The 25,550-nt window shown below is 40.5% G+C and overlaps 6 protein-coding genes and 1 long non-coding RNA gene across 19 annotated transcripts; 3 read left to right on the forward strand and 4 right to left on the reverse strand.

The window, feature by feature from the left end:
* Positions 1–1,582: 1,582 nt before the first annotated feature.
* Positions 1,583–6,276, reverse strand: LOC111242819 (uncharacterized). Of its 2 annotated transcripts, none has more exons than XM_022787671.2 (2): positions 5,998–6,276; positions 1,583–5,664 (listed from the first exon to the last, which is right to left on the reverse strand). In XM_022787671.2, exons 1-2 carry the CDS (start codon positions 6,062–6,064, stop codon positions 3,305–3,307), a joined length of 2,427 nt encoding a protein of 808 aa, XP_022643406.2. In that variant the 5' UTR covers positions 6,065–6,276; the 3' UTR covers positions 1,583–3,304. The 2 variants fall into 2 exon arrangements, with proteins under 2 accessions (XP_022643406.2, XP_086833253.1); XM_086977127.1 differs by having other exon boundaries at positions 1,583–5,721.
* A 320-nt stretch (positions 6,277–6,596) lies between these two features.
* On the forward strand, positions 6,597–8,263 carry Polr2J (DNA-directed RNA polymerase II subunit RPB11). 2 transcript variants are annotated; one of them, XM_022787711.2, is made up of 3 exons: positions 6,597–6,831; positions 7,418–7,495; positions 7,856–8,263. In XM_022787711.2, the coding sequence occupies exons 1-3, from the start codon at positions 6,754–6,756 to the stop codon at positions 8,051–8,053; spliced, it is 354 nt and encodes a 117-aa protein (XP_022643446.1). In that variant the 5' UTR covers positions 6,597–6,753; the 3' UTR covers positions 8,054–8,263. The 2 variants fall into 2 exon arrangements, with proteins under 2 accessions (XP_022643446.1, XP_022643445.1); XM_022787710.2 differs by having other exon boundaries at positions 6,611–6,831; positions 7,393–7,495.
* Positions 8,264–10,437: 2,174 nt separating this feature from the next.
* LOC111242832 (tRNA-specific adenosine-34 deaminase catalytic subunit ADAT2) lies at positions 10,438–13,144 on the reverse strand. 4 transcript variants are annotated; one of them, XM_086977144.1, is made up of 3 exons: positions 13,018–13,144; positions 11,329–11,534; positions 10,438–10,772 (listed from the first exon to the last, which is right to left on the reverse strand). In XM_086977144.1, exons 1-3 carry the CDS (start codon positions 13,018–13,020, stop codon positions 10,463–10,465), a joined length of 519 nt encoding a protein of 172 aa, XP_086833270.1. In that variant the 5' UTR covers positions 13,021–13,144; the 3' UTR covers positions 10,438–10,462. The 4 variants fall into 4 exon arrangements, with proteins under 4 accessions (XP_086833270.1, XP_022643439.1, XP_022643438.1 ...); XM_022787704.2 differs by lacking the exon at positions 13,018–13,144 and adding an exon at positions 12,786–12,939; XM_022787703.2 differs by lacking the exon at positions 13,018–13,144 and adding an exon at positions 12,416–12,756.
* A 615-nt stretch (positions 13,145–13,759) lies between these two features.
* LOC111242822 (protein inturned-like) lies at positions 13,760–16,379 on the forward strand. The gene is made up of 4 exons (XM_022787680.2): positions 13,760–13,927; positions 14,160–14,316; positions 14,653–14,821; positions 15,050–16,379. Exons 1-4 carry the CDS (start codon positions 13,760–13,762, stop codon positions 16,206–16,208), a joined length of 1,653 nt encoding a protein of 550 aa, XP_022643415.1. The 3' UTR covers positions 16,209–16,379.
* Positions 16,380–16,516: 137 nt separating this feature from the next.
* LOC147758320 (uncharacterized) lies at positions 16,517–17,667 on the reverse strand. Its single transcript, XR_015318894.1, has 2 exons — positions 17,524–17,667; positions 16,517–16,888 (listed from the first exon to the last, which is right to left on the reverse strand). It is a non-coding gene; the product is annotated as an uncharacterized LOC147758320 (long non-coding RNA).
* Positions 17,609–20,450, forward strand: LOC111242834 (putative gamma-glutamylcyclotransferase CG2811). Of its 8 annotated transcripts, none has more exons than XM_086977139.1 (4): positions 17,609–18,135; positions 18,869–18,908; positions 19,588–19,746; positions 19,905–20,243. In XM_086977139.1, exons 1-4 carry the CDS (start codon positions 17,846–17,848, stop codon positions 20,001–20,003), a joined length of 588 nt encoding a protein of 195 aa, XP_086833265.1. In that variant the 5' UTR covers positions 17,609–17,845; the 3' UTR covers positions 20,004–20,243. The 8 variants fall into 8 exon arrangements, 7 of the variants coding, with proteins under 7 accessions (XP_086833265.1, XP_086833266.1, XP_086833268.1 ...); XM_086977140.1 differs by lacking the exon at positions 19,905–20,243 and adding an exon at positions 20,329–20,450 and having other exon boundaries at positions 17,620–18,135; positions 19,588–19,792; XM_086977142.1 differs by lacking the exon at positions 19,905–20,243 and adding an exon at positions 20,329–20,450 and having other exon boundaries at positions 17,621–18,135.
* A 45-nt stretch (positions 20,451–20,495) lies between these two features.
* On the reverse strand, positions 20,496–23,277 carry Tango4 (transport and golgi organization 4). Its single transcript, XM_022787691.2, has 2 exons — positions 22,256–23,277; positions 20,496–21,424 (listed from the first exon to the last, which is right to left on the reverse strand). Exons 1-2 carry the CDS (start codon positions 22,850–22,852, stop codon positions 20,684–20,686), a joined length of 1,338 nt encoding a protein of 445 aa, XP_022643426.1. The 5' UTR covers positions 22,853–23,277; the 3' UTR covers positions 20,496–20,683.
* Positions 23,278–25,550: the final 2,273 nt, after the last annotated feature.

Consider the following 25,550-nt stretch of genomic DNA (forward strand, 5'->3'; position numbering starts at 1 on the left):
TAACGTGCTAAATAAAATGTGGAATGGCGAAAAGTAAAAGAAGAAGAACGTGTAAAGGAAAATCGTTTAGATATGAAGGCTAAGTAACGATGGAAATTGGTTAAAATCGGAACGGGACACAGAAGGTAAGAAAGCCATAGTAAACAGCAGCTATAAATGCACAGGCTGCTGGCAAGATTTTTGTCTTTTTGACCCTATACCTAAAAATTTAGTATTACAGGCCATATGGAGACCTGAGATATCACGTCAAATAGGCATAAACTGATCAAGGCCAATACAGACAGGAGGGCTTATATAAGGTAAAGAACGTGTAGGCGTGTACAGTATTATGAGAAACGAAAAGGGTAGAACAGATGCTTCGTAGATTTCTGTAACGAGTATATGACGAAGTCGGTATGAAAAAAGCCAGACTTGCGACAGCCTAAGCGGTAACAGGAGATATGATGAAACTGAAAACATGGACGATCAAATGATTACCTATTCGTTACTGCATTATCATCGTCACTATAATAGGCGAAGTCGAAACCCAGACGATTGTCGTAAAAGCGTAGGTAGCTGATACTTCTGTACTGCCTAAGAGGATCTCAAAGTGACGGATCACGCTTTAGTGGGTATTCTCGTGTTGGTCACAAGCGAGTTTAACACTTATTCGCCAACGGGATGGGCTACCTGGGAAGGCAGTCTGGGTAACCCAGACATGCGTAAATGCATTCACACACACCCCTATAAAATGCAAGCGAGCAATAAAATCAAGAGCGCATTGTCACTTTACGAAATTGATTTACTTATATCTAGTCCGCAGACAGTGTTGTGCAATTATTCCAATGGCGGAATAGCTAAAAACATAGGGTAATTTACGACAAAATATCCTTATACAAATTAGTAGGGAGAGAACGCAGTGTTAATAGTTAGCGACTCTCTTTCTCCGGAGCGCGTCTGCCTACTTATTTGACAACATCAAGGGCATTTAGTGTTTACTAGGAATTAACGGGCGAATGAACAGCATATCGGAGCAAGTAATCAAAAGACGCAAAAATACGTAATAATGCGCTAAAAACATGACCATATGCAAGATCTTATATAAATTGAATCGAATAGGTTGCCTATAAGCGAGGCTCTAGATGAATAATCATTAAGCGAGGAAACAGATGTAGTAATATTGAAAGTAAAACGTGTAAATTAGGGTGACAGGCCGTTTATACCTGGTAGTTGTATACCTAATGTAAGAAGAACAAATATAGATCCATATGGATCTTGAAATGAAGCTTTTGACTTTAAACAACTCACAAAAACGCAATAAAAATAATAATAATTCATAATTAAATATGTAAACTATTTAGTCTTTAATGTTAATTAAAGTAAAATTTAAGGCATCTTCTAGTATTTGTAGATTTAAAAGAAAAGTTCTCTCTAAACTTATTCAAGTTAACCTTATATATATGTATATATAATTTTTTTATTAATGGGCACGGAGCGGAATTCTAAATCGTTTGAATTACTTTGCCTAATACCATATATGGACCACACATATATGTGTATTAAGGCAACACATATCACAGCACGATATAATGATATACTGCAATTCACGAAGATTAATTCCGTAACTCACTTTATTTTCGTTCTTATAATTTATTTGTTACTATAAAAACAAATGATGGTGATGATGATTCGGGTAGTAAATGTTCTAGTTTTAGGTGATTCGACGGGTATGAGTACTTACAATGTAGTGTATTGGCAATTAATAAGAATCATAACCGTACTAAGTGTTAGTCACAACTTTTGCAAATATTCGGAATTAGCGAAGCATTAACACTCGAGTAGAAACGACCATGCAAGCTTTTCCAACTACCAAAAGGAATGAAAATCTTTGTTAGTTTTGTTTATCATATAATGGTCGCTTAACATGTATTTTGTTTAGCATCATTCGAGAATAGTTCCGTGTACGATACGATTCTGATAGGACTTCCAGACAAACGTAATCACTGTTAAGCACATTTTGGTGAGCAATATTGATTTTTAATTGACGAACGTCAAAGGTATCGATCTCAATGGAGTATAACCTGCTGTTGTTGTAAAAATTATCAGTATAAACCATGTGTATATTTAGTTATTAAATGATTAACAGAATTAGCACCTAAGTTCCAGTTTCTGTTTATGAACTGTAAGAAAAAAACTTGGAAAACGAGACATAAAACCAACATGAACGTTATCTTTACATAAAGTTGGCTGAATACTATTTCCTGTTACCTACCCAAGTCGCTATAAGCTTGTTGTTTGATAATTTGGTTTTTGTTCTCGTAATTATATTTTTATTACAGATTGTCCTTAGAAGAGAATATGTATGTTGATCCGTAAGCGAAAGTAAACAAAACGTTCGATTCGATGCAATACAGTGAATGGCACCTTTACATCAAGTTAAATCAATCATGTTTGCTCTGTTTGGCGTTCTTTCAAGCTCTCGCACAAGTGGAACCATATTAATGATATATCGTTAAGCTTCGCGGTGTTTTAATCATAATAATAATAATGATAACAATAAAGTTCATTCTTGCTTGATACAACAAGGTCTGCTCCCTATACAGAGTACTAGCTTGCTTCCTGTGTCGAATTAGCATGCTTAACCTCAATGATCTCATAAATCCTACTCAAATTCTTACAATACACGAATAGGATAGGATATTGTTACTAAAATTTAGTAACAATGGATTTAACACTAGCTACATAGCTCTGAAATAATAAATTACCTACAAATTTTATCCGAGTTATGACCACAAATTGTATGTACTTGTTCATCATACACAACACTGTTAACGTAATAATCAACAATAAAATTCACATAAGTTCCCATACACTATGGTAACTACAATATACCTATATGTGTAGGGCTCCAATTAAAATCAAATTTTCGCACACGATACATACAAGTCTGCCGAATATACTGAACATGGTCCGGGTAAACCCTCTTGCAACGGGTGACATCTTTCTTTTTTGTCATTTGGATAATTGCAGTGTCATATATATAATTATATATGCAAATATAGAAATAAAAAAGTCACCAGCGGCTAAAAGGCGGTATAAAAAATCGACCTAAAGGCTCGTATCGATACAGTTGAAAAGTGTATAACAATTTCCCTAGGGCTAATAACTTTTCTGTATCGGGCCGTTTTTCTCGACATCTTCGGCTTATCCAGACACAATCAGGCATTTACGACAGGCGTTTTCCTCAACCCCGCCTACCTATCTATCCCTATATAATATCATATGTTACGGGATTAAAAGGGATCTCTTTCTCAGAACAGTCAGATTATGCTTTGTAATCCTTGTCTGTTTCATCATCTCCGTCTTCGTCATAGTCTTCTTCGTATTCTTCTTCATCGTCTTCATCCGGCTCATCCTGTGAATCCTCGTTTCCGCGCCTATGCCCTGCTGGCGATTTTGCCGCGCTTCCGTTACCGCTGCTGCCCGTTTGGCCTTTCTTCTGCATTTTGCAGCGGCGTCGATGCGACCGTAGTTCAGTATTCGATTTGCATGCTTTATTGCAAAAGCCGCACATAAAACGCTCTGGATCGCCGCTTTCATGCGATGCTTGGTGCTCTTTGAGAGATACCTGTAGCTTGAACGTCTTGTCGCATTGGTCGCAGGCAAAGTTACGCTCGTCGCTATGACACGCCTGGTGAGTTTTGAATGTTGATGGGTACGCCGTCGAATAGCAGCAGTGCTCACATTGGTACTTGTGTTTTGGCTTGAACGACGGGAACATCTCGGCAACGTGCGCTTTGAGCTCTTCAGCAGTGGCGTAGGAGACCTTGTGCGGCCGACACTTGAAGCTCTTTTCGATCTTAAAGACATTATGCAGTTTGTTTTGATGCTGGCGGAGATCTTTCTTACAGAAGAATGACTTTGAGCAGAGATCACAAAACGCGGTCCTTATCTTCAGATGGACGCAGCGCGTGTGTCGACTCAATGTTCGCTTACAATACGTGGCGTAGCCGCAGCCCTCGTACTCACATTTGTAATTTTTTCCCTCATGCATCTGAGCGTGTTCCTTAAGAATGCCGATGGTCGTGTAACCCTTGCCACATACGCTACAGAAAAACAGATTCTTTCGATGCCATTGTGAGTGAATGTCCATGGCGTTCTTGGAGGGGAAGCGCTGGCCGCATACTTTACACTCGACGTCGTATGCGTCAGGAAATTCCATATTCTTGTGTCGCCTTTCGAGGTGAAGTCGGTAACGTAGCTCGTTAAAGGTGCGATAGCCGCACTTCCAGCGGCATCGATGAACGGCAACGTTTGAATGTTTTGGGTTGTTGACGTGCTTATCGTAGGCATCCTTGTGCACCGTGAAGAAGCCACAACCGGCTTTCGGACATTTCAGCGTCTTCGGCAGATTCGGATTCTTGCCGCACTTCTTCACATGTCGATCGAAGGTGGCCTTGACAAGCATGCGACACATACAGTGTGGACACTTCCAGGTCTTCTGGCCGACGCCGGCGCCAAACGTTTCTTCGCGTTTTCGTTTCTTGTTCTCGATCTGTGAATCGATCACCTCGCGGTACTCTTTGCCGTACCATACAAGCAGTTCGTCGCCAGGTACAATGGGTTTGCACGTTTTGTAGTAGATTCGTTTCTCATGTTGAAATACGCGGAGGTTGGCTTCCTCGGCGGTGTTCGAACAGTTCACGTATCGAAGCCAATTAGCGTGCTTAACGTCGAAGCCATCCACGACTGTTTCGCCTTCTTTGAAGCCACGAAGCTGCCATGCGTAACCGCTTTCGCTTGTGACGCTCTTCATTTTCCGAATGACACCGGCATAGGGCCCAAAGCGTACCCCGACGTCGATAGGCAGCTTGGCTAACACTCCGTAGCCTTTCGTTCGAAACCGATGAAACTCAAGGAAATCTGGGATCACACGATCCGTCCGTAGATCCTTGGGACCGACCGAAGGGTTATCGATGACTTTGTCTCGCACTACAGTTACCACTTGTTTGACACCGCGCGTCTTCGCTAGCACACGCGTACCGAACTTCCGCTTCGGGTCTTCTTCCATTTCACCTCGTAACTTCTCGGCGGCGTTCGTCATCGCTTTGTCGACCATTGAACGCACCTGCTCAAAAGCCCACTTGGCGTCAGACTCGTCTGCTTGCGGGGGTTGCCATTCGTCTTCAGAAGAGCATGCCTCGTCTTCGTCATCATCAGACGGTACGTCGACAGCCTCTATTGGAAGTTTGCCTTTTTTTCCGCGCGTGACTCGCTTAAGCGGGGGTGAGCGCGTTTTCGAACGAATAGACATCGACTTCGCATCAGCTTCCTTTTGACGGATGATGATCTTCGGCAAATCCGATGCTTCGAAGGATAATTCCGGCTCGTCGTCAAGCTCAGCCTCTTCTTGCGTGTCATAGATTTCGTCCTCCTCTAGCATCTCTTCTTCGTCTTCTTGGTAGTGTACTTCAGGCAGATGTGCCCCATTCGTGATAACCACCTGATCGCCATTCTCTTCGAGCACTTCGTAGTTCGAAACGGCGCTTAGGTCTGCGTAAACCTTCTCCTCATCAACATCTGCCATGGTCTCTTCCATAGGGAGTTCCAGCGGCTGAGCTGACTGGCCAGACTTCTGTGCACCGCGGGTACGCATTCTGACACGGCTGAGATTACGTATTTTAGCTATACGTCGAGTCGAACACGGCGTAGCCAAACAGAACAAAAAAGACCACTGTGGAGCTTTGTAAAATACAAAAACAACTATGGCTTTAAACTTCGTTCACTTTTGTTATGATCAACGGAAGAATAATAATAATAACAAAACGTAGACGATGTGAATCTATTCGATTATGGAAGCACCTTTGAAGCGGTTACACGGCTATAATAATCAGGCTGTTCTTATTCAACACGGAAATATTTCAAAATTGTCAACGACATGTCAAAAAGGTTTCGTGCACCATACTTCTGTAGAGGCAGATCTTACAGAACAAAGAACGTCTACAATACAATTCTAACATTGGTAGATCGGAACCAGATCGTTGGTTGGTGGATCGTCGTTGCTGGCGCAGGACGTAGTCGACATTGTTTAAGTAGCACTTCCAGTGAGCCCCGGTGCAGAACTTTTTTTCTTTTAGTTTCATATGTTGAGATATTGGACGGGACAGTGACAGCTGCCCAAAAGATAGAGGCCGACGCAGCTACTGCACGATAGCAGCTGAGCCTGCCACTTGCCTTGTGTGTTGTGTGGTGCGAAAAACGGTTTAGTCAACCACAACAAGTAACGCCTGTAGCGCCCTGAAGCGACGCCACAGATAATATTTGTGCGAAATCAACACTAGCTAACGATACGCACATGTCTAGGATTTGCTCCGAGGTAGTTCCGACGGGTAACTTCAACAATAAAAGTTCCGTCGATTGAAAATGCATTTATTAATACGAATTAATCTACTCTAACTCTTCACAGCGGGCAGCTTGACTAAAGGCTTATCTAGGACAAGGTTGCTTCTGAAAATTTATTCTCGAATTCTGCAGATATTTGAAAATGTGCGCTCCTTTGTATATAGCAACTCTTCTGTCAAAAAATACCAGGAATGGAGTATTGTTTTCGCACACAAATAAACAAAACCAGAGGTAAGCGAACGCCGCAAAATCCCGTGCAAGCAGGTTGTGCGTACCGGTCTCCTGAGAACGGATTGGATTCGAAGCATTATTTAATATTGTCATTGTTTCCTGTCATAGTCGTACGCAGCTCAGGCAGAGCCCAGTACGAAAATGAATGCACCGCCAACATTTGAGTGCTTTCTGTTGTTCGACGGCGAGAAGAAAATCACCATTGAGAAGGATACAAAGGTATGAACACATGATTGATTTCTGACCGTAATAACAGTCAACTTTTGATATATCACTAGGAATTTCAGAACCAAGATAGGAAAATCAAGTAGTCGGGATTTGCATTGTAATTCAGTACAACGGTATGACAGAGCATGGAGTGGTAGTAGCTGACGATAAGAAATCGCTGCTGTGGCCCACCTGCGTAGGACTTTCATATCTATAATTTGCGTTTTGGACATATATGATTTGCATTTTATTAAAGACCCCGAAAGAGTAACGGCAACACTTACAATATATGGTATTAACATTAAAGCCAGATGTACTTCTGTACCGCGACGGCCCATTACGAGGAAGTTAGGGTCGCGCCCATTGCATTGTCTAGGTTATGTTAAGGTTGCTAAGCTGCTATACAGTTCGTAACTAATCCAGAATAGGATTGATTTGAATTCAAATCGACGAAAATTCAAATGAAGAACATACATAACTTTATGCGTCTTACTAAGCCTGTTACGTACATTTTAGATTTAAAAGAAAATTATAATGTATCTCATATCATGTGTATATTCATATGTGTATGAGTGCGTATCTAACTGAAGATATACAGGTGCCGAATGCGTCTATATTTACGATAAACAAGGAGGACCATACACTTGGGAACATGATCCGCGCGCAGCTACTTAAGGTGAGCTAAATGTTTTCGTTTAAAAAGTATGCCTGAACTAGTAAGTCACTTAGAAATAGGTTTAAGATCAATTCTACTAAATAATATATGTTAATTTTGGTTTTCTTCTACGCGATAAAATAACTTGATAATATGTAAGCATCATAAATTTTTTTATGATTAAAAGGAAACGCACCTCAATTATATTTTTCTGCGCCATGAGTTAAACCTTCGACAAATTATTCCTTCAATCTCTACTAAATTGATGACCTAATATTGTTAATGGTGGAGATGTTAAAATTCTTTTTTTCTCTAGAGCTTCCCTTTCTACTGTCCAATGTGCTTTTTTTTCTTTATTACGTAACCTTTATTATGTAACAGGATCCCCTTGTGACGTTCGCTGGCTACAAAAACCCCCATCCGCTTGAGCACAAGATCCTGCTGCGCGTGCAGACGACGCCCGACTCCACGCCCGTTGAGGCGCTGAAAAGCGCAATCAACGATCTTATGTCAGAGTTGTCCCTGTTTGAGGAGCGATTCCAAGAGGCCTATAAAGAAAAATGCGACAATATGGACTAGCTAGCGCTTATTATGTGCATGTGAAAATGCGTTGTGGGGCCACCATTTGCTGAAAGCGTACTTTTTTCAAATAGAACATTTATTATTTAGCCGATGTACGGTATGGTGTTCAGCGACTGGGCAACACATAAGAGACATAACATTGTAAATAAAGACTATTTAATCATTATGTAAAATTACGACAATAAATGTATATTTGTAAAAAAATTATCCTTTTGTTGTTGTTTTTCACAGATATAATCAAATAAGACAACTCGCACAGACAAATGCATCGTACCTTTATGCTAAGCATTAGATTCCTGTAACAGATCTGAGAAGAGCCAGTCGTTAAAGATACGGGCACATCCTTATCAACAATACTGTCGTTTTCTCGAAGAAAGCTACGAACAATTTGATGTAGGACGCCCATCCGGTAATGGTTGCTGAAAACGGTCAGTGTTAGTCCGTGCCACAGTCGACTACGGTCCCATTATTTAGGCCGAACCTTCATCCATCATCCATGTCAAGCAAAGGCTTCGGTGCATTTAAGGCGCCAAAAGGATTGGATAGACTTCGCGGTATGCGTATTACCTTCCCTCTACTCTTTTATACGATAGAATTCGATATTTGACGATATAATCATTTTTCCACGAAATTTCAAACTGTCAAAATATATTGAGAATCACAATTGGCTTTAGATATCGACGGAAGACCTTGAACCGACAAAATTGATAGCCAAGCGATTTGTTACTCGATTGCAATGCCATTCGGGTTCGCACGTATGCCCGTCAATAAGTCCATAAATGTGAGCTAAGTCAGTAGTCCAAAAATGCCCCAAATTCGTTTGTTGGCAATTTTTCTCTGTTTTGCTATCACGTCTGAATATTGGACAGGTTACGTATGTGCCTTAAAGGGTGATCCCGCTGAGTTAGAGGAGTGCCGTTCTAAGAACAAAGGTAAATGGTGCACTTGTCGCCGGTTAGCAGACCATGTTAAACCACTTATAGGAAGAAAACTCGGGATGTTTTTGCCCAAGGTAAGCGACTCATAGAAAACTCAACGAAAATGGAAATTTATTCAAGGACGCTACAAAGTTGAAAGCGCGAAATGGCTATCCCCAAAATAGGTCAGAAAATCGATGTTTAGTAGATTCTTATGTCAATTATGGGGTCAAATCACGAATAGCTATTCAAATACTAGAGTTTAAATAATTTAACCGTTCCCAGTTGTCCGAACGGGCTGTGACGCCGGATACTAGACTACGCGTCTACTAATACACCTATGATGTTTACGGTGATTCGTAGTTACATTGGTAAAAAAAATCTTTCGTACAAATAATTTGTCGCAAGTGAACCTCTTTAATATTGTTTACAGATTAAGCTGAACTTTTGGTAGGTAATAAGGATATGCGCATTAAAAACGTTTACCTTATATCGTACCTTGAAGAGTATTACATTTAACGGATATTCCATCAGTTCAAGTGTGAGACGACAAAAACGTTGAAAATGGTCTCAGTAGTCAGACAAGTTGAAGTGCGCTTATGTTTATTAATATTAGTTAACTGATGCATCCTATAGAAATAGGAATGGTAGAGAAGTTCAAGAGAATCAATCTTTCGTGTCCTTGTGATTTTCAAGTTTATGCGCTTAGAACGTGTGGTGCATAATTGACTCTGAATAGGAAACTTGCTTGATGATTATTTTCAGTGCGACAAATACTATTCAAGACTATTCGACCGCAAACAATGTTACAACCTCGATGCGGAATGCTGGTGCGTCAATCCAAAGACAGGCCGAATGATCGAAGGTACCAAAGTCAAGGGCAAACGCATGAATGAGCTGGACTGCTGGCCAAAAATGAATAAAATCAGAGAGGAGCTCTGAAAGTAGTATTGAAAACATGCAAAGAATTTATCAGAATGACCGGAAGTTATCAGAATTAAAGCAAATGAAAACGGTGGGTGTGAATCACTCACTACTATCTCTTCTGATTTGTGCTACGTGCTAGCATCATTTGGACGTAACTGAATGCCGATGATCACTGGGCCAATTTCTTTAATTACACAAATGTCAACTAATTACTTGCACTTCTTTTTATCGATAAAGCTTCGTACAACAAACCCAGCACGAGGCAATCATAGATAATTGGCGGCAACCGTAATCGGCAATATATAATTTTATACGTTATTATAGTGTATACAATTATGTCAAAACTGGAAGCTGAATCAGCGTAAAGAGGTGGTACTAACAGGCGAAATCAGTCAACTTATAAGAATCGCGTTTGTTCAATTTCTTCGGTTAAACGTTAGGTGACTCGCTATCAAAAAAGGACCCATTGAAACAAGAACTTTTAACGCCTATGAGGATGCGTCGCTTTGTATGCAATAGAATGACAACACTAATAAGTATTGATATAGGTCAATCATTTATGTCAGCTCTCTTTATTCTTCCTCTTAGGTTTTGGTTGGGGCGCATTTGGGTTTTCGCCCTGGTAGAACTGCTTTAAGAGGTTAACGGCGCGTTCTTTTTGCACACCAGACACGACTTTAATGGTCGAACCTTGGTCCTGGCTTGCTCCATGCCTTTGGTCGTTGCCTATATACGGATTTAAAACGTTTAGTACACTACCAAGGCCGCCGAAGCGTTCGTTGTGAGCTCCGTAAATGATTTTTCGTACACCGATTTGCTCCAGCATCGACGCGCACATTATACAAGGCTCCACTGTTACATAGACATCGATTCTGGAATTGAAATGGAAATGGGACGATATAAATACTAAATACCTGATAATTTGACAATGCAATGTTCCACCTATTGTTCTAATTGGCTCCCATGTACTGGTACTAATATAGCAAAGATGGATAATTTGTGTTATGTTCCTGCTTGGATTTAAAGGCTATTATGCTATTCGCTTATTAATAACAACGAACGAATAATTATTAGTGTAGTGTGTCTATGAGGCGGAAAACTTATTAATCGTTACCGTCCTTCTGTCCTGCTCGTTGTCCTTCTTAAATATGAACACGAATTTCCTTAGGGCACATATTTAAAATGTAGACAAACAGCGTGTCATTTTTCAACGCGGTAGTATAATGCAATAGCAAGAAACAACCGTAATAACAATTTTTGTAAATAATCCTGTCTACCTATACAACCTATTCTATTCATATAACGAAAATAACTAACTAAGGGGTGACTTAAGTCAATCAAATCTCGCTATTTTGCAACATTGGTGAAGTTTGGAAGAACTTGCTGTATTCTAACATATGCATAAGATGATAGTATTACATATTTTACCTTGTAAGAGCTTTGCGGCCATGCGTGGCTACGACCTGATCCAAACAAACGAATTCAGCATGAAGGCATGCGTTTTTGGTCTCGTTGACGCGATTTCGTCCATTGGCAACAACTTCACGACCGTCGAGAACGAACACACAACCGACAGGCACTTCCTGGTTTGCTAAAGCTTCCTCCGCCGATTTGAAGGCCAATTCCATAAAATCCTTTAGCGGTTGCGAAAAACCAAAAAATATTCTTATTAGGATGGGTAATAAGCTAATCTGAATTGCACTCTCCATGTCCTTTGTCTTCACGAGACAATCCACTCGGCTGAAATATGCGCCTCAAAATTTATTGAAAAAAAAATGTCGCTAATTCGTTTCCATTGATTGAAGCCGGCACATGGTGCTATACACTCTATATTTCAATATAAGAAATTCATATATTCACACAAATTGTATAGAGTATTTACGTGTCGTTGTCGGGGCTAGAAGTAACGACCCCATCCTCCTGGACGTTTCAAACGGATGCTTAGTATATCGTTTTGCGATTTATGCATTTTAATCTAAAGCGTCGTACGCAAGTACACAATTCGTGCGGCTAACTTGATTTTTGAATGCCATTTTCTTTTTATACAAGGCAAAGATGTCGGGCAGGGTATTTAACCTTTAATGTGTCCTTGCGGTGTAGTTTTCTTGGATCAACTAAACTACACCGGAATGAGAAGCTAGCGCCTAACTATACTATGCTAGGTTAACTACTTTGAAAATCATTAGAACTCTCTGTTAAGAAATTCATTTACCGTGCAAAACAGCATTTATTAAAAAAAAGTGTTCGGTATTGTAACTTAAAAAAAGTTTGGATTTGCCTAGCAGTGAACAACGAACTTCTTTTACTACGCCAGTTCAGAGGTATTACTTAGATTATATGTATTACCAACTTATTTTTTAATTTTTAAGAGCCTGATAACATACCGTGTCCGCGCAAAAGGATTTATATTGCGTTTTGATTCAAGTGTTTTTAAGTTTATTAAGTTCTATATCAAAACTTGCTCTGATGATTTTATATCTAAATGATATTATGAATACGTGAAGTCGTAACCTACACATTGGTAGCTGTCGTCACCCATGACTGCTATTTTTTAGAGAATCTTCATGTCTTTACTGATTAGGTTAATTAGAATGCTACGGAGTTGATTCCAATCCATCTGCTGCTCTGGTGCATCCGAAAATCGTGCTATAACATTAATACTGCAGATGATATTCAGTATTTATTCACACTCTGCGAAAGCCACGCCATATTGATCAGCACACTGGTACCTCAATCAGATGTTAGTATAAAATCACTGTGGACCGAATCTGCCGATTATTTTGGCTAGACAACAAGTGTCATGAGACGGACAACACATTTTTATCTCACATCCCATAGAAACATTTCAGTTATCCGCACAAGCTCAAAACACAAAGTCTACTCACACGCTGAGTCCATTAGACGTGTATGGATTTAATAGAACAAAGCAAACGGACGTCGCAATAACTTAGGTGATCGTAATATTTACTTCACTTCTATTTTTACGTCTTCCTAGTTTATCACATCGGAAAAAGTGTTTTTGCCACAATTTTCTTCAAGAAAGAAAAAAATGACTCCCTTTACCGCGGTTATTTTAAAAATCAGCTGTTTCGTCTGCTGACCTTATGGCACACGTACCATCCCATAGCAGCCGAGTGAGTGAGCAGCTGTGAGTCCAGACTGAATTGTTATGGTTTGGAGCGTGAGAGGAGGATATCGGGCGTATGTTTCGACCCCAGCGACTTCCGGTAGTTCCGTCAGCGTTTCCGTCACCACCGAAATCGGACAGTTCGATTTTCAAAACTGAAAGCCGCTTTTGACCACGCACAGCCTCGGAATCGACAAGGTCACATGACTGGCAGAAGTTAGTTGAATTTGCTTAGGAAAGGAGGATAATAGGGTGTATGCACAGGCTTGGCGAAAAGGCACGAAACAACTGCAGCTAACGGAGAAATTTTTGAAAAACTTTTGTGTACATGCATATGACGTGCACATATCGATAAAGAATTGTGCAGGTTTCGTGTATGGGGAACAAATTGACGATTTTCATAACTACACCCGCTTGTTGTGTGGTCGGATGATAACGGTATGAGGAGCAGGTGGTTTTATGAAACAAACTTTTTATATTTAGTGAAAAGGTTTTGAGGAGACGTGTTCAAAGCCCACTGGTATCGATAAATGTGGCGGCAATTTACATAGCAAACGATACGTAGAAAACATTATTTATACGTATATAAGCGAACGTTATTTATCATATGATATTCCGGGTCGCAAACTCTGAAACGGTCATGCAGTTGCGCGATGCTTCAGTCTGAAATGCACAAGATGTCATGACCGACTGCTGTGAGTTATCGTGGATAACAGCCTTTGAAACTTAAGCATGACCCAACGATATCCTGAGTCACAATGGGCATCAGGCTTAGAGCGAGCAACAGGGAGTTCGTCCTCAACGGAAGCTTGGGAAGGTCGCGTCGACCCATCCGGTAGGCTGTTTTACATCGAAACACCTCCAGAGCCCAGCTGGGCTGAAATCAAAGTCACCTTATCGGTACGATTACACATTTTCCACATAAGCCGTATGTTCCAATATTCTGCTTTATATTCCGCTGCTAATTAGCTTATTCATGCTTAAGTGTTATTGGATAAGTACGAAATCAGATGTATCCGTATGAAATTCATTTATATATATTATTTATATAAAACGACTTATAATAATAGGCATTGCATTACAGTAACAAATCCGTCGGGTTTTCTTCTAATTACTAAATTGATGAAACTAGCTCGAGCAGCGACGTGGAGCAAATCTGGGCCGCAAGGCTGGCCTTGCCGAACGGTTACTTGGACTTCGCATCGGCCGTGGAGGCGCGGTCGAAGCTATTCTTGTCGACCTCGAAGACCAGCTTGTCAAGGAAGGAGATGTCATTCATCGCGTTGAGGGTTAGCTGCAGTATATTATAGAAACTATAACATTTACACATTAATTTCATAATTAATTACATAATTATTGCGCATATATGTATAGGTGTATGGAACTTTTTGAGACGCCTGTTCAAGCCCTTAAAACAAAAACACATAAGGTAAATGACAGTACACACTCTACGCTTGACATCGTTGCGCATTATGTAATACATGCAAAGCATAATTATTTATTAGAAAATATTTGAGTGCTATACCATAGTGAAGAATAGCTGTAAAAAAAGCGATTATTCGCCTTCTAATTATACGCAATGATAATGTTTGACGTTGTTATATTTCCCTGTTGGCAAATTCTAGGAATCCCCGTCCAAGATCGAGCGGGTATCGAAATGACTCTATCGGGCCTTGCGCCCGGAGCACAGTCCGTCCGCCTGCACGTTCTGAGGCGATCGCTTAAGATAGAAGAAAAGGATCAAGCCCCAACAAAACCTCCGCCAGACTTTTCACACCAATTGCTGTACTTTCAGTAAGAAAAGCGTGTAGAACACGAACTCCAATACCGTCCTTGTACTATACTGCGTCCTTCATGCTTATCTCATGAGCGAACTTTGCTGCGTAATCGGCAACTATGGCCAGATTGAAGTTTATCTCTATTTATATACGATTTTCATAATATTATTTACCGACGTGCCGTATTTCAACTAGCCTTTACGTTTGGTATGCCGTTTATTATTTATTACATTGTCTTTTTCAGACCTGGCGCCCGAGAAGCTTACAAATTTCCAGAGTCTCCCGCCACATCGATTTCCGGCGCATTTCCTACCTTGCACGACGCCCTGAATAATTCGTTTAATTCAGGGGCGTCCGCAACGTCAATTACGTATGACCAACAGCTACACTCGATCAGTTACGTCCAGCTGGCGTCCGGTGGTCTGCTGTGCGTCTCCGTTAGCGCGGACATCGTTCCGTTGTCACTAATACGTCCGGTTGTTGACCAGCTCCGTATCACGGTCGCTGCCGAGTTCGGCTCGTTGGAAGAGTTGGACGATGCAATTGAACGGCGTCGACCACATGTGGACGCATTTTTCAGCCGGTACTTTCATAGCTTACGCTCGGAGCCTGCAGACAGTCGAGCCTTATCTTTGCCACAGCTGACGCTTATGCCGGATTCGGCTAAAGTTAAGCTCGATACCGTGCTCTATCGTTTTGAAGCATGCGAACTGGAAGATGGCGCGTATGTTCGCACGCACCATTTGCTTGGTAGCGTCGTTTTTATGAACGACAGCACTGTCTGTTCACACTTGCAGCGGTCCCATCTCGAGCTAATGTTCCTGCTTTTACGACAAGAATGCATCTTTAGCACAGGAGAGATTGCACGGACTATTGTGTGGCGACCTATACATCTGCCAAAAGCAGACGTCGATGTCAGCATCACTGGATCAAATGCTGGGGGTGACGATAGATCGCAGGGTAATATTGGTACAAATCCAGCGTCGAATTTCCTTTTGGTCGTCTCCAGAGGATTGTACGTTCTTGCCGCTTTTCTCGAGGTAAACCGGTTCTGTGTAAATGACGGAAACCCAGCACCGGATCCGTTCCTGATCGACTGGGCGGATGAAAACCTCACCATCATAAAAAATGTGCTTGTCAATGTCAGTCCCTTCGTTCTGAAAGACTTTATCGTATTAGATGAAGCCCGAGGATTCTACGTGGCTGATCGGCAGAACTATGATAACGCGTTGTGGCGGTCCCTGCGTCGGCGCCATCTATCGAGCTATGTTATGGTAAAAGCAAACGATGGCTCGTATATCGTATGTCAAACAATAGACGGGGTTGTTGTGGTTAATCGGCAAAGTGTGCCACTGTACACGATTGAAAACGCAATTAAGGCCATAAGAACGCTGGAGTTTTAATGACCGTTTGTTTATATGACACGTTTATGGTCGTTGCTCATTAGGTATTGTCACTGCGCATAGATTATTCAAATAGAACATCTTTTATAAGACATTGTATCGTCTAGTTTAAGCGAAAAATAAATCATAACAAAACTAATTTGTACACACGGCATAGCCCATGTTGCCTAAGATTGTTGATTTGGTTTCTCTTAGATTTAATTATAAATCTTTAGTTAGCATGTCCTGCATGTTTTATGTAAAAATATCCTATAAATTTTGTGTTTTTTATTTAAAGGTAAAATCTTGGTTCTGTCAAAAGTTACAGATTTTAAGCAAGTGGAGTAAAATTTGAAGCGACATTCAAGTAAATAGGTAACTTCTTCGATATCGTGATAGTAGAACACAATACACTTTATTTCATAACGTTTAACTAGGCTTCCGGGGTAGACATGATATAGCAAAGATGCTGGAGGACCTCGTTGAGAACTTGCCTAAGCGGGTTGGTGCTGTGATTGCCTTCCAGCTAATGCAAGTTTTACATGCAACTTATTTTTAAATTAAGAACTTGATGAAGTAACCATACAGTGGGTACACGAACCGGTAGTTCAACTCAATTTATTTAGCACATATATTTAAATAGTACCGTTGATGCCAGTGTCTTCTACTAGTCACTAAACCGAGCTATTCAGAGAATTCGCCTGAAATGAACAAATAAAACTTTTTGTAACTAATTTGTAAACCTCTCCTAAGAACGAAAATATTATATACCTTAAATAAGACAGTATGGTCCGACACGGTAACATCAGACATGGAATTCTATCACGAAATGGCCATGACTATTTTTAAGCAAAGTTGTTTAGTTCTAAGGGAGCTTAAAATATAGAGATTTCATATGCTAACAACAATTCCATTAAAAGTGACGGTTTCGACAAATAAGTCATTACGTGAACGTGTGCCCATGTGCGCAGTTTTATTCTGTTTGGAGGTCTATGCGGCTGTTTATTTTTGAAAACCTTTATTCGGTCTCTATGATTGAGCGGATTCCATACTACGTGGCTTCAGCCGGCATTTTCAACCGCAGTTCTACTAAATCCACGTTTCCCTCTGCTCCAAGTTCTGGATCGACACTTGTTGAAAAATGCTCTTACCATGTGCAACGAACTAATTACATTCGTGCTTACAAGGCACCATTGCCGTTATACCCATCTATATACAGATTGAAAATTGTTATAAATGTACGTATCATAAGTGCTTAGATGCTGCCTGACATATGTGAATAAATTAAATTGATCGATTGACATTTGTATTGTCAACATTATCTTTGTTCACTCACATTGACTACGGACAGCGCATTTCCTCTCGGTTTGCCGAACGCGACACGTCTCTCTTTGATAACCCTCTGTTTATAACTCTCGCCCACTGCATTCTCGCATATGGCCGCCGGTTCCCAACAGCGAACGGAAACATCGTTGCCCATGATTATCGGCTACAGTTTGGATTTGTGTGTGTCACGAGATACCGTCGTTCGTGATCATCCTTTTCAAAGAATTCTGCTCTAGCTCGATTCCACAATTCGAACAACAAACAACTGTATTGTTTTAGATCATCTTTATAAAGGCGGATAACTAATCCTTATTGTAGTATATGAAACGCGCATGATCCTAAGTGGGCTTCGACGAGCAGCAATGACGCACTGGGTGTTTGTGTATGGAACACTGAAAAAAGGCGAACCCAGTCATCACGTCATTACAACCAAGAACAATAAAGTTGCTAAATTCGTTAGCAACGGTCGCACAGTTCATCAATTTCCATTAGTAATCGCCTCTTCATTCAATATTCCCTATCTCCTATACAAGCCCGGCACTGGTCATCGGATACATGGTGAAGTCTACAGTGTTAACGATGATATGCTCACGGCACTTGACGACCTCGAAAATCACCCAAAGTAAGTGGATAGCTTAATGGCTGCGTCTGGTTTCTCTAAACCTTTGATTTCGATGGGACTCAGTGTGCACAGAGTCATAGTCTTTATTCCCGATTGCAGGGTTGCCGCATAAACTGGAAATCCCCAAAGTAAAATTCAAGTATTTGTTCATTAAAATCAAGATTATAAATATATGTACATACTTTCCTTATTCACTCTGCTGAGTATGTAGCATGCGTAGTTTGTAGGACTTAAGGCGGCAATCTCCTACTCTTTTATGACCAGAAGCCGATCAATCGACCGCCTCATATACAGGGTGTCCCAAAAAAATCTATACACCGGTTCCAATTACTTGAATTTACTCTAAGAATCCGTTTTATCACACTCGTTTTACCGTATTTGGGAGGACTTTGGTGAAGATGAAGAATTTTATTTCCAAGCAGCTACACACTATCATCGTGATGTAAGAATATATCTTCATACGGGTTGAGCGGAAAGATCCCATAAAATACCTTGGCCGTTGCGCAGGCCTGATGCCAATAGACATTTAAATGTTAGGATACCTTGCAAACAAAGTCTACTCCAAAAACCAACCACATTAAAAGACTTAAAAATACAGTTGAACAAACAAAAATGGGCTACAACGTCAAATACCAAAAAAAAAAAAAGAAAAAACAAATTTTCAATTTATATATTAATTTCGTATAAATAAAAATTGAATTTCTATTTGCGATATTTCATATGAATTGCGAAGGCCTATAATAAATTTAGCCAACGAAGGGCAAATACTACATGTGAGTAAAAAAACGTTACATACGTTATGGCGTATGTCAGTAATTCTAATTGACTATGATGGAAATAAAATCATACGAGAGCAACAAAAGCAAATATAGAGGTCGCACAATTCGAGTCTATTTCAGATTTTGTAGACACATTTTTGTCGCGCTTATATTTTAAATATAAGGGCACGCCGATATTAAAGGTCCACGAGTGTGCTCAATTTAAGATCTTGAAGGTCACTTTGTAAGATCGCTGGGAATATATAGCATATATTTACAAACAATGTCCGGGAACTTCTTTATGGCTTAAAAACTATTCTTCGCCTTAAAAATTATGTATCACATATGACTGCATTCTGCAAAGATGTTTGCTCTTAAATGATCGCTTAACATTTATACATTTATTTTTACCAAATGAAAAATAAATGTACAAAGGTTACAATATCTACGATAAATAAAAATAATACTGTTGTTAATACCTGTTATTACGACATTACGTCTTAGTAGAATGAAGTTATTCATGGTTTACCCTATACGCAAGCTACGTAGTGTTGATATAATTTCAATTTAATTTACTTATACAATTCATTATCTGTAAACACCCGAAAATAAAGTATGCCGAGGGTTTCTTTCAGGTTCACCCTGTACTTGCCGTTTAAACGGTCACTTATCCGTTTGTGTTATGTTCTCTTAGTTACTATGTTCGACAGCAAGAACCAGTCGAGATCTCAGACGGTTCGATCCTGACTCCATGGGTATATTTCCTCATAGACTTTCAGGAGAAGCTCTTACAGAAACCGTTTCTCGACAACTACTCATCAAGTGGCTCTCATGGACTCGTTTACGTCGACAGGTATCTTCGCGATAGGCAAGATCCCACACATGAGCACTATTTGCAGGTGAAGCAAGTGAAAGATAATTTGGTGAGCGCATTGCGTGTTTCTAACTTCTTTGCTTAGCGTTAATGGCCAAATCACTCTGGCTCTGACCAAGAAATTATTGACTTTTCAGACATACCTAAATCGTGGCAATCTTCACTGCATACCGGAACGTATTTTTAGCGTTTTTATGACGTTACGCCATAAAAACCTCAGATTCACCTTACAATAATGTTTGCTCGATCTGATTCAAATATGAAGAGCGAATATACGCAAGAGATCATTTATATAAAAAGAAAAGTACTAAAACGTGTCCATATTCATTGGAACAATGCCATTAACAACAACTATTTATAGGATATTTCGAGATTATTCACATAGCGTTCTACGCATTACTGTCAAATGCGCAATACGAACTTTTGCATCGGATAAACAGATAGTTTCAACAAAATATATTGAGCTAGCAACCTGACAGATCTTGTTACCTTCGGTCGTGGAACATCATATCATCTTTGGTGTATATAACAAAAAGTTTTCTTGTTTATTGTTGATTTCAGTGAAGACACCGATAGTTTTCCAGGAGATGGGTGATGGCTTACCAAATCACACTACTATTATTTGACGGATGTTTTCTATTTACTTTGTAATAAAAAGTGTCGCAGGGAATTCCTGAACTAGATTTTCTAGCGATAAATTATTTATATAAATTAAAACAACATCTTGATATGTTTACAATTAACTATATATCGTATAGTTTATATTTACCTTAGTTTCATAATATACATTTGTTACATATATGCCAGCTGATCCTGGCCTAATTGAGCTGTATTCAAAAGTGCTGTGGGTCAATCACGATATACAGTGTATTTTTATACTTTGGGCGGCATAAGCCGGAAGACATTGACTTTGGTTTTAGAATTTTTTTCGTCGGATAATCTCAGGTCGCCAGTTGATCGGATGCGTTTCCTCGGTGGCGGTCTCATCTTCCTTAAAGATCTTGATTGTCTTATCCGCCTCGCAGGTTACTAGCCGTGTTCCTGACAGGTCAAAGCTCATAGCAAAAATTCCAGCTTCACTATCGATCGAACCTGGCTGTACTGGAGTTGTTAGTTTCTGGAAGTTGTAACCCGTTTTCCAGTCCCAAAATTGAAGCGAGCCGTTATCACCTCCTGACACAAGAACACCGTCCTCGTTCATTGCTAGGCAATTGACAATCGTATTATGCCCACTTAGATTCTGAATGAATTTCCCATCCGGACACATCCATTGCTTGATGTTGTCTGGCGCTCCAGAAGCGAACATGTTCAACTTCGGATGAAGTACAAGCGCACGAACGGATTTTTTATGGTGTGTTAGCGTTACGCGGGTTTTACCTGCAACGATGTCCCAAAGCCGTATTGTTGAGTCGTGACTCCCTGACACAACTTGCGGTTCAGTGGCCTGAACAAGGACACTGGCCACCGTATTTGTGTGTCCGGATAGGACATGAATATTGGCCTTTGTCCGCATGTCCCATACACGAGCAGTCGAATCCCGTCCACCAGTGATGATCACATTGTCAATAGTCGGATGTAAGCCAATCGTATACACGCCTGAGAGATGGCCATGGTAGTGCCTTATAACTTTGTTTTGCTCAAGATCCCAACATTTCACCTATGCAAAAAAAAAACAAATATAGATACACAAATGAAAAATAAATTAAATACAGGTAATACGTATGATCTTGGATGGACGCTAGCTCTGTTAATACTCGCCACCCATAAATAAAAAATCTAAGAATATGCATTTTCCGTAAGTACCGCGCGAGCTGGTTGACCACGAAACTGGATGATCTAAGAATATGCATTTTCCGTAAGTACTGCGCGAGCTGGTTGGTCACGAAACTGGATGAAGCTCGAAATTTCCTAAAATAGCCGTATATGGGAAGTGGTACTTCTATAAACTTCTTTCAAACAATATTTACAGAGAGGTATCGATATTGATTTTCAGAAGTATATGTAGCTTACATAGCTGAGGAATAAAAACGAAATGATCACATTACGTTTAACATAGCATTAAGGGCTTTTTAGCAATAACGAAAATAATACTTTACCAATATTTTAGTACAAATTGTCACATAAAATAAAGGCGAACAACAAAGTATCTATCGATCACTTAAAAAATTTACTTTGCACTTGAAACAAATGAAAATTCCTGAATATGAAGGAACCATTAACAGTGCCAATCAATGATAACCCATTCGATCCCGCAATTAATGTATCCTGATATTCAAAATTTTGCATTAGTGTGAATAGAAATATTCTTCACGTTAAACATTTCGGAAAAAAATCGAGTATGGGACACTTTACATAAATTTTTACATTACCCCAGTATTGCATTTTTTCACTTTACTTTCACAAATTAATTCACAAGCTACGCCTGTCTCTTATCCATTTTTGGTACGCTTCGTTGTTTTTTGTTAATGTCTCGAAACAGAGTATGTACCTGTTTGTCTTCGCCACAACTAAACAAGTATGGGTGGTGTTGACTGACAGCAAGTCCGCGTACGCCCGAAATGTGTCCTGTTAAGGATAGCTTAAGTTTCCCACTGGCCAGGTCCCAGATCTTGATGATACGGTCGTTGGAACCGGTGCAGAACCATTCGTTAGTTGGATCGAATGCTACGCAGCGCACCCAGCCAGTGTGCCCGGAGATAACACGATACAGCTTCCATGGAGGGTGCCATGTAGGCTTCGGAATCGAAGGTTTTTTCAACATCTGAGCAGTCAGTTGTTGCTGGTTCCCAATATTGCCTTGTCCGGCGAGAACCAAAGGCCCAGAGGAGTTATCGCTGCTTCCAGCGTCTGATTTGTTGTGAGCACCGCTATTGGTCGTAGAGCTAACCGATCTTTGACGGGAACCCTCACTGACGAGATGCATCACTGGCCCGTACTCGTCTCTGCCTTTAGTTCCCACACGCAATTTGTGCGCTTTCTCATCAATAGGGGGCAAGGCGCCCTCCTCACATATGAACATGTCATGACTACGTTTCAACGAACGGAACACAAGCGTGTGTACCGAGTGCTTTTGAACATCAGCCATTGTCCTGAGCGTCACACGACTGTTGAGCGATGTGGGCGAAGAAATTATATACAAAGATAATGTCGTAAAATACCCTTCCGAAAGAACCTAGTAACGAATTCCAGTTCGGTAATACAGAACATCGACAAACGTGTTTTTACAATTATCACAGTTCACCACCGTTTTCCTTAATTCATTTGTTGAGATTGTCGTCGTAACCACACGCGCCTTTTGACGATAATAACTAAACGCCTAGGGTTGTCGGGGTCCGTGGATTAAACAAATCGGCGGAACAGCGTCGATCAGGTCCGAGGTTATTTGCAGAAGATCTTTGGCGGTTCATTTGGGACAAAGTTTCAGATGTCATTGGGATGATATTAGCCACAGGGTCTTTGAAAGGTAATGGTAGTCATACTATGGATATGCTTATTAGCTGACTAAAGTTACGTTTACTTTGTTTAACAAGTAGCCAAAAATATGCAGACTAGTGCGGGAAACAAACACTACTGGAGTACGAGGTACTAGTACTTGAGAAGCTTTGCGTAATCGCACATTTCGTCGTACAAAAAATCTACAATTAATTACGAACGCTAATGCTCAGATTCAAACATATAGTACACAACCTATGTGAATAAATGAAGTCTTTATACTTACAGATGCTGTGTTACGATTGCAATCAATGGAGTACAGAAAATCAAGCACGAGTTGTTTATAAAATGCGATCGACTATACGCTATTTATTTTCCTTAATGATCTTCGAAGACTATCAATCGACGAGCTGGTTGTCAAAACACTTTCTATTTTGGGAAAGCACTTGCTTTCAGTAAAACGGCTAAAATAGATAAAATCTTGTTTCGTCTAAGTTTTCTATTTACTTAGAGCTAAAGGTCTATATGACATTTCTGGTAGTCGTGCAAATCATCCTGAAGAAGTATCGGCTGGTATTTTTTTGTATGTAGTGTATTCGAGAAACACCGAAAGTTATAAGTAGTTTGAATACAGGACTCAGTTTTTGTGTACATCGTATTCGAAGAATATCGGGAGTCGGAAGTGATTCAAAGGCCAGGGTTAAAATGTATGTTAATTTTTGAAGCATTAAACAGCACGAGGATTTAATCCGGGCATGGTGTCAAGTTCAGCATACAAGAACTAAATGCACTATTAATACATGTCGTAAACCCCTGTCCGGTGCGCTACGTACGTGTCCAAACCATAACGTTTTTTTTTTTACTAACCTTCCTTTAACGATACCAACTCCTTAGGCATACATAGCACATAATACCCAACCATCTAGAGTTGCAGGAATGTTGTCCGACTATTTCCAACATTTTTGCTCAATTCCTCCAACGCAATGTATCTGTGTAGTCCAAGGCCAGTATGAAAGCCCTTAAGTATACGCTGTATAGTATTTTTAATGCCTACATGTCCACAGGCCTTTTCAGAATGACAGGGCAGAACACAGCTTTGATTAGCCCGGAATCGCACTAAAGCTGTGATTCGAAACAAAAGCACGTTGGTGTTTTTGTCGACTATATATCCCGGAACCTCTACTTTTCATCTTTCGCTCAGATGAAAAATTTGTCAGTTTCACCCTCCGGATATCAGCCACCTCGAAGCCTTCAACTCGATCGTGAGCACAAACAGGAGCTTCGCATCCGAATCGCATTTTTCCTCCCGTATCATAGTGCATAGAATCTGCCACTTGGCAGCACCGCGATGCCTAACTTAGAACTCGTACTGCACACATCACAGCACATAGCGGAAGTTGTATCTAGCGCGTACGCCGACGTTTCGGGTTTAAGTACACATCGGTACATCCAAGTTTTACAAAAGTCGCGAAGTCAAGCGAGGACACTACAATAAGATGGCCTTTGAAGTCGTCACACCAACACGATTCCGTAACGTTTTCTAGGAACGTCTCAAAATTCGAAGCAGCGACCAGGTGCTCTGCAGCAGGAACCGTTTACGTTGGGCAAACACGTACAGGCGTTCATAATCCCCTGAACTCGCTCATAATATCATTCGGCGTGAGGTAGGTCATGTTGCGGAAATCGCTAAAATAGACGTGTCTTGAACTCATTCCACGTCGCTTTATTGCTTGCAGCGAATTTTACTAGTACTGACTTCGACCAAGAAAAAATATGCATGAGCAAGCCCGAATAAGCATTTATGTCGTTAGCCCGGATACATTATTTAAATCTCAAGTAGTCAAGAAACGTTAGCTTCCGCAGCGATACGGCATCCTTCACGCCATCTATACAATGTTCCACCGTAGACCATAGCTTTATAATTCAGTCGAGCATTTCGTCCGTCCTCGACTTGAGTAGTTACCCGTCAACTTAGCTCCGAGGACTCGCTACCACCAGTTGCAGCGACGATGCCTTTGTTACTTACCACTTTACACGCCCTTAAATAGTGATGCTAGTGAAAATACCTAGGACTAAGTATTTTAGCGGTTGGTGTCGCAACTATATATATACATCTAACACAGAGTAAGACGTGTTGATTGATTCATCGAATTTCATGGGGTATTGTAGGCTCCTGTGTTCGAACGACATCGGTCAGCTTGACCAAACTGCATAATGAACAAAACATTAATCGAAGCCATGACGTTATTTGTTGTCGATTCAACACGTTCGAATACTGACTGCCGCTTCTAAGGAATACTTGGGCTATCGCTGTAGCGCATGTCGATTCCACAACAAAATCATTATTAACT

This window comes from Varroa destructor, unplaced genomic scaffold, assembly GCF_002443255.2.
Source record: "Varroa destructor unplaced genomic scaffold, Vdes_3.0 BEIS01000001.1, whole genome shotgun sequence".
Classification (NCBI taxonomy): Eukaryota; Metazoa; Arthropoda; class Arachnida; order Mesostigmata; family Varroidae; genus Varroa; species Varroa destructor.